The sequence below is a fragment of the Sander vitreus genome, chromosome 16 (assembly GCF_031162955.1).
Source record: "Sander vitreus isolate 19-12246 chromosome 16, sanVit1, whole genome shotgun sequence".
In the NCBI taxonomy this organism is placed as follows: Eukaryota; Metazoa; Chordata; class Actinopteri; order Perciformes; family Percidae; genus Sander; species Sander vitreus.
The window spans coordinates 9,378,766-9,391,129 of NC_135870.1; the positions used below are offsets into that span (position 1 = coordinate 9,378,766).

General features: G+C 39.6%; 2 protein-coding genes across 2 annotated transcripts; one reads left to right on the top strand and one right to left on the bottom strand.

The window, feature by feature from the left end:
* Nucleotides 1-444: 444 nt before the first annotated feature.
* Nucleotides 445-8,381, top strand: phyhd1 (phytanoyl-CoA dioxygenase domain containing 1). Its single transcript, XM_078271625.1, has 11 exons — nt 445-785; nt 1,877-2,035; nt 2,349-2,424; nt 2,530-2,577; nt 2,664-2,719; nt 2,810-2,872; nt 3,019-3,040; nt 3,169-3,297; nt 3,393-3,509; nt 4,451-4,577; nt 6,688-8,381. The coding sequence occupies exons 1-11, from the start codon at nt 753-755 to the stop codon at nt 6,734-6,736; spliced, it is 879 nt and encodes a 292-aa protein (XP_078127751.1). The 5' UTR covers nt 445-752; the 3' UTR covers nt 6,737-8,381.
* Nucleotides 7,323-11,175, bottom strand: dolk (dolichol kinase). The gene is made up of 2 exons (XM_078271624.1): nt 11,040-11,175; nt 7,323-10,419 (listed from the first exon to the last, which is right to left on the bottom strand). Exon 2 carries the CDS (start codon nt 10,376-10,378, stop codon nt 8,708-8,710), a length of 1,671 nt encoding a protein of 556 aa, XP_078127750.1. The 5' UTR covers nt 10,379-10,419; nt 11,040-11,175; the 3' UTR covers nt 7,323-8,707.
* Between the last annotated feature and the right edge of the window lie 1,189 nt (nt 11,176-12,364).

Genomic DNA, 12,364 nt, shown 5'->3' on the forward strand with positions numbered 1-12,364 from the left:
TACACCTAGGCAGGGGTGCAGGAAGTATCCTATCCTTTCAATTACGAAAATACGAAAAATATTACTTAACATTGAATAAGTGTATGTGAGTATGGTTACCTTAACTTAACTATAATTATAATTACAAGTATAAAAAGTAAAAGTAGGTTACTCATAATGCATCATAATGGTAATTTGTGGTAACTAGGCCTACTGAACATTCTGTTTCTGTATTTTTAATCTATAGCAGTGCATCATATTTGATCAAATCATTGTATCTTTTGTTTATAAAATCTTAATCTAGAAATTAACAAAAGATGCCAAAAAAAACCTGAGTTGTCACCAGATGGCGCTGTAGTTCATCTGAATTTATATCCATTTTTCTTTTTTTAAGATATTTTTGGCATTTTTTGATAGGACAGCTTAGACATGGAAGCAAGAGAGAGAAGGGGAATGACATGCAGCAAAGGGTCGCGAGTCGGAATTGAACCCGCGGCCGCTGCGGCGAGGACTGAGCCTCTGTACATCGTTTATTTCCATGTTACAGCAACGCCATGCGTGACATCTAGAGGCCATGATGGGGTACTGCAGCACACCACGAGCAGGCTTTATCAAGACTGCATGGCTGCAGCCTGGAGCTTCCCGGCGTCTGTCTTGCAACGAAAGAGTTAAAGTCCAAAATCCTATTATGGGTTCACATGTCACATAATACCCGGATGATATACACATCGAATGTTTGCCAGGAACTGGACCTTTGCGAATAGACAACAACCATGGATTTTATGACAGATCGGGATGTGCAAAAGGTGAGTTTTGCATTTAAGTAAAAAAGTAAAAAAATTACAGCGAGCTGCAAGTAACTAACATCCTTCACTTTAGGCTTGTATTGTACTCGCAAATGCTCATGTTCATCACTCTCGTTAATTAGACTATATTTAAACAAAAGTGTCTGTAACAATGTGAATATCTTTTTAGCCTACTCCTGTATCTAATGTTTGCAAGATTTTGTCTATATATACGTGTGCAGTTTATACATATGACAGCACGTTCCAGGCTCATTACATAACCAGCTGCAGACACTAGTGGCCTATGCATTTCTTTTTTTATGTGATAGTGAATTGAATATCAGTGGGTTTTGGAATCGCCTCACCTTGGGTTTGGAAAATTGACACGAGCATTTTTCACTATTGTCTGACATTTCATGGACCACAGGATTAATTGATAATAGATTAATAATTGTCAGATTATTGTCTAATAAACATAATTGTTAGTTGCAGACTGAGTGTAAAAAGGCAGGACACAACCAAGACATCTCTGCTCTTTTGCCCTTTAATTATGTAATCAAATTTAAGTGAATGTATAAATGCTGTACATGTGATCCTACATTGGATTTAAATGTGCCAATGTGAGAAAACAAATAATCTAATACATGATCTACATCTTTGTGTAAAAGTGGAAACCGACAAATATAAGATCTGCTTGTCCCTCGATTGTGTTTTAAGCCCCCAACGTCGACTTCAAGGCACCTAACCCTAACCTTAACCCTATAACCATTGCCTAATCCTAGTGCTGGAAGACGACGTTGGGGGCTTAAAACACCAAACACCCTGCTTGTCCCAGCTCTTAGTTGAAACTAAATGATTTACACGGAATGAAATATTCAAACCTAAGACTTAACGTTTTAATTGCCACACTATTCAAATTCTATCAAATGGAAATATTCTCCATGTAGTGTGTAAATGCTGTATCCCTAGATTTAAATGGAAATATTGTCCATGTAGTGTGTAAATGCTGTATCCCTAGATTTAAGTTAAATTTGAGGAAAACGACTAGTGTAAGTGTAAAAAACTGGAAATGTATCTGAGAAAAAAAACTACTGAGGACATGTCTTTTATAGTACATGAAGGATGGATATGTGGTTCTGGATGGGCTGCTGACCTCCCAGGAGTGTGATGAGCTGAGGCAAAGGATGGCAGAGATAGTGGACCGGATGGACGTCCCGGAGCACTGCCGCATCACCTTCTCCACCTATCACGATGAGCAGCTCACAAAACAGGTGACATAATGCACTGCAGCACAGTGTGCGATGTGTCAGCGACTCAGAGTTTTAATCCCACAATATTTCTTTCTCATGCTTTCCATCATATTGCACTAAAAGATGCAGGTAAGGTTCCCACTGAGTGTGTTTCCCCTTCATGATCAGGCTCACGTAGTCCGTAGGTACATTACCTCTACACTGATTTACAGTGTTTACCTTGACCCTCAGTGTCCTTCCTTTCAGGATAATAGCAAACGCTTATGTCAACAGTCTAGTCAGTGTCTGTCGCGTTCCCGGATCAGATGACTCATGTTAACCTTTTGACCTGCAGGGAAATGCTGACTATTTCATCACAAGTGGAGATAAGATCCGCTTTTTTTTTGAGAAAGGAGTTTTTGACGAAAAAGGTGAGATCTATTGAAATTAATTCTCGCCTGTCCGTCATTTTTTTTAAAAAATATGTATATCACGAAATGCCAAATTAGACGGGTAAAGCATTGCTTGTCTTGCAGGGGAGTTCATGGTACCAAAACAGCGCTCACTAAATAAAGTTGGACATGGTGAGATTTCTAATCAACCTTTCCAAAACATCATGCACAAAGAGCTTTCCAAAAGTCCATAACTAATCCCTGTTTTCATCTTTTAGCACTACATGCCTATGAGCCGTTGTACAAAACGGTTACACATTCACCCAAAATACAGGTGAGTGAGCTGTTTTAAGAAATACGTCATTTAAGAAAATGACGTACTGAGTCCCAGAATAACCAACACTCACATTAAATGTTCTCCTAGGGCATAGCGAAGAAGCTGGGTCTTGTAAATCCTGTGATACTGCAAAGCATGTTCATTTTTAAGGTAATGTATTAAAGTCTATCTATCTATCTATCTATCTATCTATCTACTGTATCTATCTATCTATCTATTAATCAATCAATCATATGATGATGTACCGGTAGTTCATGATAAGACACCATCCATTTCATACCATTTCTCTCCTCCAGCAACCAGGGATTGGCGGAGAAGGTAAGAAAACTAAATTCTAAATAATACAGAAATCCATATGTAAAACTCAAAAAACTCAATGTGCTATAAACATTATTTCCATGAAACATCTTTGTAGCAGATTCTTTTTTGTCTGTTTTTCTTTTTAGTGACGCCACATCAAGATGCCACATTTTTGTACACGGAGCCCCTGGGCAGAGTCATGGGGCTGTGGATCGCCCTGGAAGATGCCACTGTTAATAACGGCTGCCTGTGGTTTATCCCGGGGTCACACAACAGTAGGCTCACTATATAACTAACCTTGCACTTTTGCTTCCAGCCACTGTTTTGTTTGTCAATCATACTTTGGGATGTCAACTCATTTTTTGCCCAGGTGGTATTTCTCGGCGTATGGTGCGTACCCCAAAGGGCACCTTTCCCCTGACAGACTTCACCGGCCGAGAGCAGACCTATGATGACGAGAAGTTTGTCGCTGCACCTGTTAAAAAAGGTAATTCACTGGTGTCTTTAAATTTACGGTGATTGAGGAATTAGTGTTTTCAAGCACTTTTTGACTGAAGCTGTATTGGGGACATACCGTACAGTGTGGAAGCACAGGCATTTGTCATGCATTCAGAAAGTTTGTGCCAATTTTGGTAAATGATTTGTAAGTATTATAGGCACAATGAGCATTTAAAGGAATAGTTTGACATTTTTGGAAATACGCTCATTCACTTTCTTGTCAAGAGTGTGGGGCGCCCGGCCAAGAACATTTTGTACATAATATTAAACAAATGCGATATAAGATGTTAAATAGTGAGCTTTACAGGTGCTGATGGCTGATATAATTCATTTTGGAATGAGCCAGGCTTTCCGTTTCCCCGTTTACAGTCTTAATGCTAAGCTAAGCTAACCGGCTTCTGGCTGTAGCTTCATGTTTACCGTACAGACATGACAGGGGTGTCAATCTTCTCATCAACACCACTATTTTTATACTTTTAATTAGGGCTGGGCGATAGGGAGAAAATCAGATATCACGATATCCTTGACCAAATACCTCGATATCGATATTGCGGCGATATTCTAGGGTTGACAATTGGTGCTTTAACAAAATATCTTCACACTTAGATTTTAGATAAATAATCATCAGTAATGTGGATATAATGATTAAGTGGGTAAAGGCAAATAATAGAACAGCTTGAACAGTCTGGTAAGTTCAGAAAATGACATCACTTTACTGTAATGCAGCCTTTAAAACCAGGAAAAGACAACATTTATGTCATATCACGATATTACTGCCACTTTTAATATTTAATTGTGTTTTTGAAATTTGATTAATTCCCTGCACCATTCTTTGTTCAGTGTTTTTCATTCGTGTACTGCTGCTGTGACATGTGAATTTCCCTCCGGAGATAAATATCCCACCTTATCCATCAACCGCTCTGTGTTCAGGTGGTGTAGTCCTGATCCACGGGGAGGTAGTGCATCGCAGTGCTGAAAACACCTCAGAGGACTCTCGCCACGTCTACACCTTCCATCTCATGGAAAGCCAGGACACCCGCTGGAGCCCTGACAACTGGTGAGAGTTTATTGCAGTTGGGTGGCTTTGTGGTGTTTCCATTATTCCTTTTTTTATTTTAATCAGGTGTTTCCACTAGATAGTCGTCACAGTCTTACATTATGAAAAGTTATATATAAAATCCCACATTCTTTAATTACGAATACGAAAAACTTTATTGTCCAACTTTATTTTTCCTTTCGGTTTTACCAAGAATACAAGAGAGACAGGACATTACAAACAGTACATAGCCAAGACAGCAAGACAGACAAAACAGACAATACATTTCATGAAAAGTGACATTACAAAGGTTACATTTACAAAAGTAAATAAATAAATAAATATAGCCTACTAAAAACGCTTGCTGTGCATAAAACCTGCAACCCGGAAGTCTGTGTCGCCCTACATTCCATTCTTAAGTACGGTTCCCAGTGTTATTTAGCACCTTCACAGCATTGGGGACGACGGATTTCTTAAAGATATTTCTATTTGCTGTTGGTACTCTAAAACGCTTCCCTGAGGGTAGGAGTTCAAATTCGCTGTGTAATAGATGGGAGGTGTCACTAATAATTTTCTCAGCTTTGTTTGTAATGCGTTCCTCATAAATACTTTTTTAGTGCCTTTGTGGCTTCCCTATGATTTTTGAGGCCATGCTAAAATTAGTATTTTCCTTAAAAGTAAGTTTTCCATCAATATATGTGCCAAGGTATTTAAAATCATTAAACATTTCAACTATCTGTCCCTTGATCGTTATTGGCTGTATCCCCTCTATCCCATTTTGAATAACAAGCTCTTTTGTCGTACTGGCATTTATTTCTAAGAAGCTAGTTTGACACCAGTCTTGTAGGGTTAACCCATGGTTGAAATATGAATGCTCTCTCTCAGTGTCCCCTCTCTGTAATAGGGCAACCAAGGCCATATTGTCTGTGTATTTAAGTCATCTAAAATGATCATGGTAGATCTTTAACTCATTTGTATAAATAGAGAAAAACAATTGTGATAAGATTGTCCCTTGTGGTGCTCCTGTATTTAACACACTTTCGTCTGACACAATATTTCCAAAAATAACTCTTTGAGGGCAGTCAGAGAGAAAGTCTCTCACCCAGTGAATTATATCTCCATTAACCCCCAAGTCCACCATTATCTGCAGCAGAATATGTATTTGCATAGTGTTAAATGCAGATATGAAATCTATGAACAATACTCTGACATAATGAGTAGCGACTTGCAGGTGCTTAGCTATGGCATTAAACAAGGTTACCGTTGCATCATCTGTACCCATATGTAAGGAGATAACATAGACACAGGCTAATTATTGCTAACTAAAATGCTAGTTAACATTAGTAATTACACTTAAACAGCTAATGTGAGACGAAACTGCCTGCGTGCTTCTCCTGTACTATACGGTCATTCCTCTACTATGCGACAGTAAGTCGGGTGGTTATGACACAATTGTTAGCCTATTTTTACAAAAACGTCTGCTACGGAGCCATAACGTGAGATACAAGGTAATGGAGCCTTTTATACATTGTCGTGTTTCTTTAGAAATAAACAATGGACAAATAGAGTCTTTAAACGCTTCAGATGTAAAGTTATTTGCTGTCAAAGTGACGTCAAAATGAATGGCAGTCAATGGAATGCTGACGGGAGGTGATGGCTTATTAGCATCAAAATGGCGCCATAGGAGGTTCGCGGTCCGAGGAGAAGCTTACCCCCTTGTCTGTACCCCTCTGGCCTTTGTATGCAAAATGTAGCTAGTCTAAAGAGCTGGGTAGAGAAGATGTTATATGTTTGCTTACAACTCTTTCCATGCCTTTACATAAGATGGAGGTAAGTGCAATGGGTCTAAAATCATTTAATTCTAAGGTTCTACCACACTAATGGTATTCTTACTTGTTCTGGTATAACCAGTAGTTCATGGTGGCTAATGTTAATACATATTGGCTACTATTTGCTGTATACATTATATATATATATATATATATATATTACTATGTAACTGAATATTACTCTACTACCACTCTACTTATGCTGCTGTTACACTGTTTTGGTGTGTGACAGATAACTAATTACATACTGTATTATGTCACACTAAAACGTTGTCATGTTTCCATCTTTTTGGTCCTAAAAGGTTGCAACCCACTGAAGAGCTCCCTTTCTCATCTCTCTACACTAAATGAAGTATGTTTTTTTGGCGTTTGGTGCTGCAGTTCATGGAAAGACACGAGATGACCAACATGTATGAACTGTTTTAACCATGCTTTTAACCAACCCATGTGCTGCCATTTCTCATGGCTGGTTTTGTAACCTATATGACACTGTTTCTATGAGCTACAGTACATGTAGTCTGGTATGTAGCTTGATCAACAGCAAAGTCAAGGTGACTAACCCGTATTTTTGATGAATGTACCAATGTTTTTAAATGAGTTTTAATACAATTCAATTGAGTAAACATTTTTGAATCAACTTTTCATGGAGACTATACAACGGTTATTTTAGCTCTACTTTTATTCCGGAACTCCTCATCAACATAGTCACCAATCATTCTTCTTCGAGGTCATTTTTTCAAATTTGTGTCAAAATGAAATAGTAGATTCCTATTATTTATTTGTTACAGACAACAGTAAGCATTTCTATTTTCAAGTATGTTCATGGTAAGACCCAACTTAAATGAAAAACAACTCAAATGTATGTATGAATGATTATCAACCACAACTTCCAAACCTCTTATGTCAATTTTAAAAACAAAACTGGGAAACCAAAGAATTAAGGTTTGTTTTTTTATTCACTTTTTCATTCAATATTACATTGTTTAAATGTAAGGGTGATGGCAAAAACATACTAGTAGGATCATGCTAATAAATTGTTACAACATAAAAATCACCAAATAACTTTTAGAGATAAACATAAACCATAAGGCTGTTAATTAATTCATGCTGTAAACAAGTTTCAGGTTATTAACTGTAGCATCCTCATCCAAGAATGATGAGATGAAACCTGATGACATTTGATATTTCTATAAAGCAAATATTAAATTAAAATCATAAATTGTTGTAAAGAAATATACTTATATGGAGAGGACCTATGTTCATCATTTTGGCCCAAACCATATCTCTACAGTCTCCACAAATATCCAGGGTTTGAAGGCTCAGTATCACAAGGAAATGTATATATTAAGTGTACCTTTAAGGGGTCCCATCAAACCTTAAACAAAAATACTGTAGGATACCTGTGTACATGTTACAGTACCGAGTTTCACATTAGTGTCATGCAAGAGCATAGTGAGTTTCTGCCATATTGAAGTATAAATCAGCCCTTATCAAGAAGAGTTGAGAGGGGATGTCATGCTTTCATCTACAGCATCTACAATAGTAGGTCATGTGTGATAGAAAATATAGCAAATATATATTCAGCAGTAAGTCCTTCATATTGCCATCGGGGAGGCAAGAATAATCTAATAACAAAAACGTTGATTAAGAAAAAGACATATCAGTAAGCTAACTTTAAATGTTCTTCAAAAGGCCATACAAATGTGTGTATCCATTTTCAAAAAAAAAAAAAGGAAAACAGGAAAACCTTCTCATTAGTGATCAAAATGTGCCACTTAGCAGCGTCTGTATTGTCCAGAAGTGTATAAAGGACATTTTTCCACTTTGCTAATCTCCTGTTGCATAATTCAGGAGTTGATGGTGTCAGTGGTCAAGAGAGCCTCGGGGTCAGAGTGGTGACATGCAAAGAAACCATACACCGCCGCTGTCACCACAGACGGAGCTCAAAGAATATCTAGCAACTCTTACTCACATCTCTTCGGAATTTATTCTGAAATGATGGTCTAATTCCTCCTCAAAGCAATTGATACGGACTTGTGACTGGAGGGCCACAGACTCTAATGTTTGCTAACATCACGTCTGCTGCCACATAAGGAGCAGATTTTTTTTGTGCCCCATTGGTTGGTTGACACGATTACCCGACTTGATTGAGCTGTCAGCTTTTAAATATTTTATTGTGCTGATTAGTACACTGATTCTTAAAAAGGGACTTCTGTTACGTCTATCATTTTTGTAATATTTATTTTCCAAATTCATCACTTTCTTCCCCCTAGAAAGAGCTGAGGACAGTGGTATTGCTTTTTGTTCGTGCCATCTGTCCAGTCAAAGCAACAGCAGGATGAAGAGGTAGAGTGGGAGTAGGAGGTTGTCTATTTGGGAGGTGTAGGCTTCCAGCATGGCCACCAGAGTGATGGAGCCAACAATCCATGAGTAGGTGGAGTTTAGATTGATGCTCCCGTCAAAGATGAGAAACACTGCCACGGCGATGATCTGGGCGAACACAGATGTTGCAGTACCTTCCATGGTTTTCTTAGTGCCAGGCCAACGGATCTCCCCCATGGTGCTACCGAACACAGACGCCACGGTGTCTCCGACCCCCACGGCCAGCACACCTGCATAAGGCACCAGGCCACCTGCCCCAGGAAGTATCCCCTTGGGGGCGCAGGGCCCGGGGAACAGCCATATGGGCAGGGACATGCCTATCAGCAGGTAAACGTGGGTCAGGATAAGAGGCCCAGAGTCCCGTTCATCCAGGAACAAGGTAAGCAGCTGCCTGAGCAGCTGACCCAGCGGCCTGATCCGAAAATAACGCACATACTCCAGGAACAAGAAAATTGCCAAGCAACCCACAGACGCCACGTGAAGCAGCTGCCTGTCGTATATCAGTCCCGGAACATATGTGGCCACTACAATCAGATGGAAGTACTTCCTGACAACAGTCGAGGCCTGGTGCTTCTTGGATCCTGACTGGCGCTGGTAGTTCTGGTGTAACACAACACAAGTGGCCACAACAGCCAGAAACACCCAGTACCCCAGCAGACAAAGTCTTCTGTCATTTAACGTGATAAAGTCCAACAGCCACATGATGGGGTGCCGGCCGATGAACAGGGAGAGCCACGGCATGAGGATTCCCAGACCCAGAACGGCTGTCATCATGTGAAAGAAAAGTGATGACACCCAGGTCTCAGACTCCATGAAGCAGAAGAGCAGGGCAAAGAAAACACCCAGCAACAGCGAGCCCACCACTATGACCGGCAGGAAATAGTTCACTGGATCACCTTTGACCTCCGCCAGGTTCAGGGAGCGCTTAATGAGCTGGTTGACGATGAAACTGATTCCACCAACAACGAGAAGCGCCTCTCCAGGTGTGAAGCAGCGTGGCAGCAGGTAAAGCACAATCAGGCTGAGATAAACGAAGATCAACAGCACCTCTAAGACCTCGATGACCTCAGACACTGTCAGCGTCTGTTTTGTCGTGTAGAGAATAGCACTGCTGGCCATGCCTGCGATCACACAAGTGTTGGTGGGTACGGGTCTTGTGATGCCCAGCGCAATCAACGAGAGAAACAGAGCCAGCAACATGCCTGTGATGGTGACCACCATGAAGAAGCGCTCAAAGTAGACATTCCCTGAGGCAGAGCATTTTTCTTTCAGCACCAGGCCCAGTAAAGGCATCACCATGGAGCCCGGGACGATGCCGCTGTTCGCTGCAGGACGGAACTGGAACACGGCACCTCCCGCCCTGAGCAGACGGTCCCATTTGTGTTGTACGTAAAAAGCTTGGATGAAGAGGGCTATGCTGCACCAGGAGTGCTGGTTCCAGACCACCATGTGGACGCACAGCAACACAGCTAGAACTACAGAGGACTCCACGAACACCGGGTTGATCAGCATGGCTGCAGGGTGGAGGCTCGCAGTGAGGGAGGAGGGTTGATCTGAACAGATGGTCTGCACCAATGAAGGCCTTCTCTTGTCACTTCCTCTGTCAGGCATACTTCATCATTTGGCAGCCACTTTTTACTTGCTAAGGATGTCTAAAAAAAAAAAAAAAAAAAGAGGGAACAAATAAATCAGTGAAGTTACCAGTCAAGAGGAAGAATGCAAGTCACCACAGAATAGAATTATAAAAATAAAAAAATAGGCATTACTGAATCCAGTAGTTGTAAGACTGGGTGCACTGAGTCCATGAGTCATCATAGCTTATCCTATCAGTGAACCTTGCTCATACTTTATCGGTTTTCTGTCATGAACTAAACATTAACGCGGTCAGCGTGAAATCCACACGACTATCTTAGCACGTGACAGAGACCCCCAGGAGAAAGCTTTCTACATCAGCTGCAACCTTTAGTACTGTGGGGGGATTTACTTTCTACTGGGCTGAATCAGCTGTGAAGGTTGTGTTAACACATGGCCATAACATCTGACGGATACGGCGAAAAGAAGTCATTTTGTTACACCATGCAAAATACAGCCCAGCGGGGCCCAGGCAGCACCGAAGCGGGAAACGCGTCTCCTCTGCAAGGCAAGGATGCTGCAACCTCGGACAGCATCAAGCTAGCGGCGAAATACAGCTGAGTTACCATAACGAGACATAGAGCAAAACTGCAGGCGGAATGGAATTACAATCCAGGTTGACAAAGACAAGCATACGTACCGCATAAGTGCAGTGTTATCTGGACGAAGGCGCGGTGGTAAGAGAACCGGTGCCGTCCTTTTTGACAGATTCCTTTCCTTTGTCAGTTCTCGTTTCTCTCACACCCAGAAGGAAGGGGCCATATTTGACAGCCGGGTCACGTGGTACAACCATGAAACTATCTCCTACATTCCCCACAATGCATCTGGCTAGTGTATTTTTACTGCCTGGAAAAAAAGCCACTTTTTTTTTCATATGGTTTTTAAATTTTGTATTTTTTTTATGGTAAATAAACAGGTATTGTGTCGTCAAGAAAGCGCATAGTTTTTTTTTTTTAATTTAGCTTTAAATTTACAAGCTAGTTCAGCATGAACATGAACCACACATTATATTATGAGCATGATTATAAGATAAGATAAGATAGACTTTATTAATCCCACACTGGAGAAATTCCCTTGTTACAGCAGCTCAAAAAAAAATCACACACATCAGAATGAGACAAATACACTTTAAATAGACAAAAAGTATTATGAGAAATAAAAAAAATGTAATAAGGGTAATAATAATAATAGTGATAATTTGTACACTATAAACATCCTTATTATAAACAGACAGGTTAAAAAAAAATATATATATATATATACAGATATATATATACAGATATATATATACAGATGAGTAAGGTGCAGATGAATAGAAATGACATATTGCACAGTAGGAGGTGACACAAATAAATATGCATAGTGCAGAATATTATCAAGTGATGGCACATGTTGCAGAATCAGCTAGCAGTGCTACATTATAATGTTGTGTTAAAGAGTCGGACTGCTGCTGGAATGAAGGACCTGCGGTATAAAATAGTGTGTGGAACGGAAACAATAATGATAATAGGAAGATGGTTGTAGAGGAAAAAGAAGAAGTTGCTGCTTCACGTTTTATTTAAAATATGTTTATGGAAAAAAGTGAAATATTTGAAAATCGGCGGACATCAATTATTAGGCTATTATTATTTTTAAAGATTATTGACACGTTTTTTGCACCAAAAAATGTCATACTCATAAAATACGTCATGAAGTGCAGTACAATATAAATAAAGAATTATGAGTCATGACAGAAATGTGCATGAAGACATAAAGAAAAAAAAATTAAGAGGTAATTGAATTTTTTCCATAAAGTAATTTAGTATAGTTTGTAATTACAGGTTTTTCAATGTGTCATAGTATTTGAAAATATATGCTTAGATCTGTTTGTTATAATGTAATATAAGATGGTACTTTTCTCAAGAAGTTCATTATATTGATGTAACATCTGGCTAGAATAAAGAGAAATTAATGACATTTTGTTAA

Coding starts and splice junctions, on each gene's coding strand:
- phyhd1 (XM_078271625.1), top strand. CDS start 753: ATGGATTTTATGACAGATCGGGATGTGCAAAAG. Junction 2,036..2,348: donor ATGAGCAGCTCACAAAACAG/GTGACATAATGC, acceptor TTTGACCTGCAG/GGAAATGCTGACTATTTCAT. Junction 3,298..3,392: donor TATCCCGGGGTCACACAACA/GTAGGCTCACTA, acceptor TTTTTTGCCCAG/GTGGTATTTCTCGGCGTATG.
- dolk (XM_078271624.1), bottom strand. CDS start 10,378: ATGCCTGACAGAGGAAGTGACAAGAGAAGGCCTTCATTGGTGCAGACC.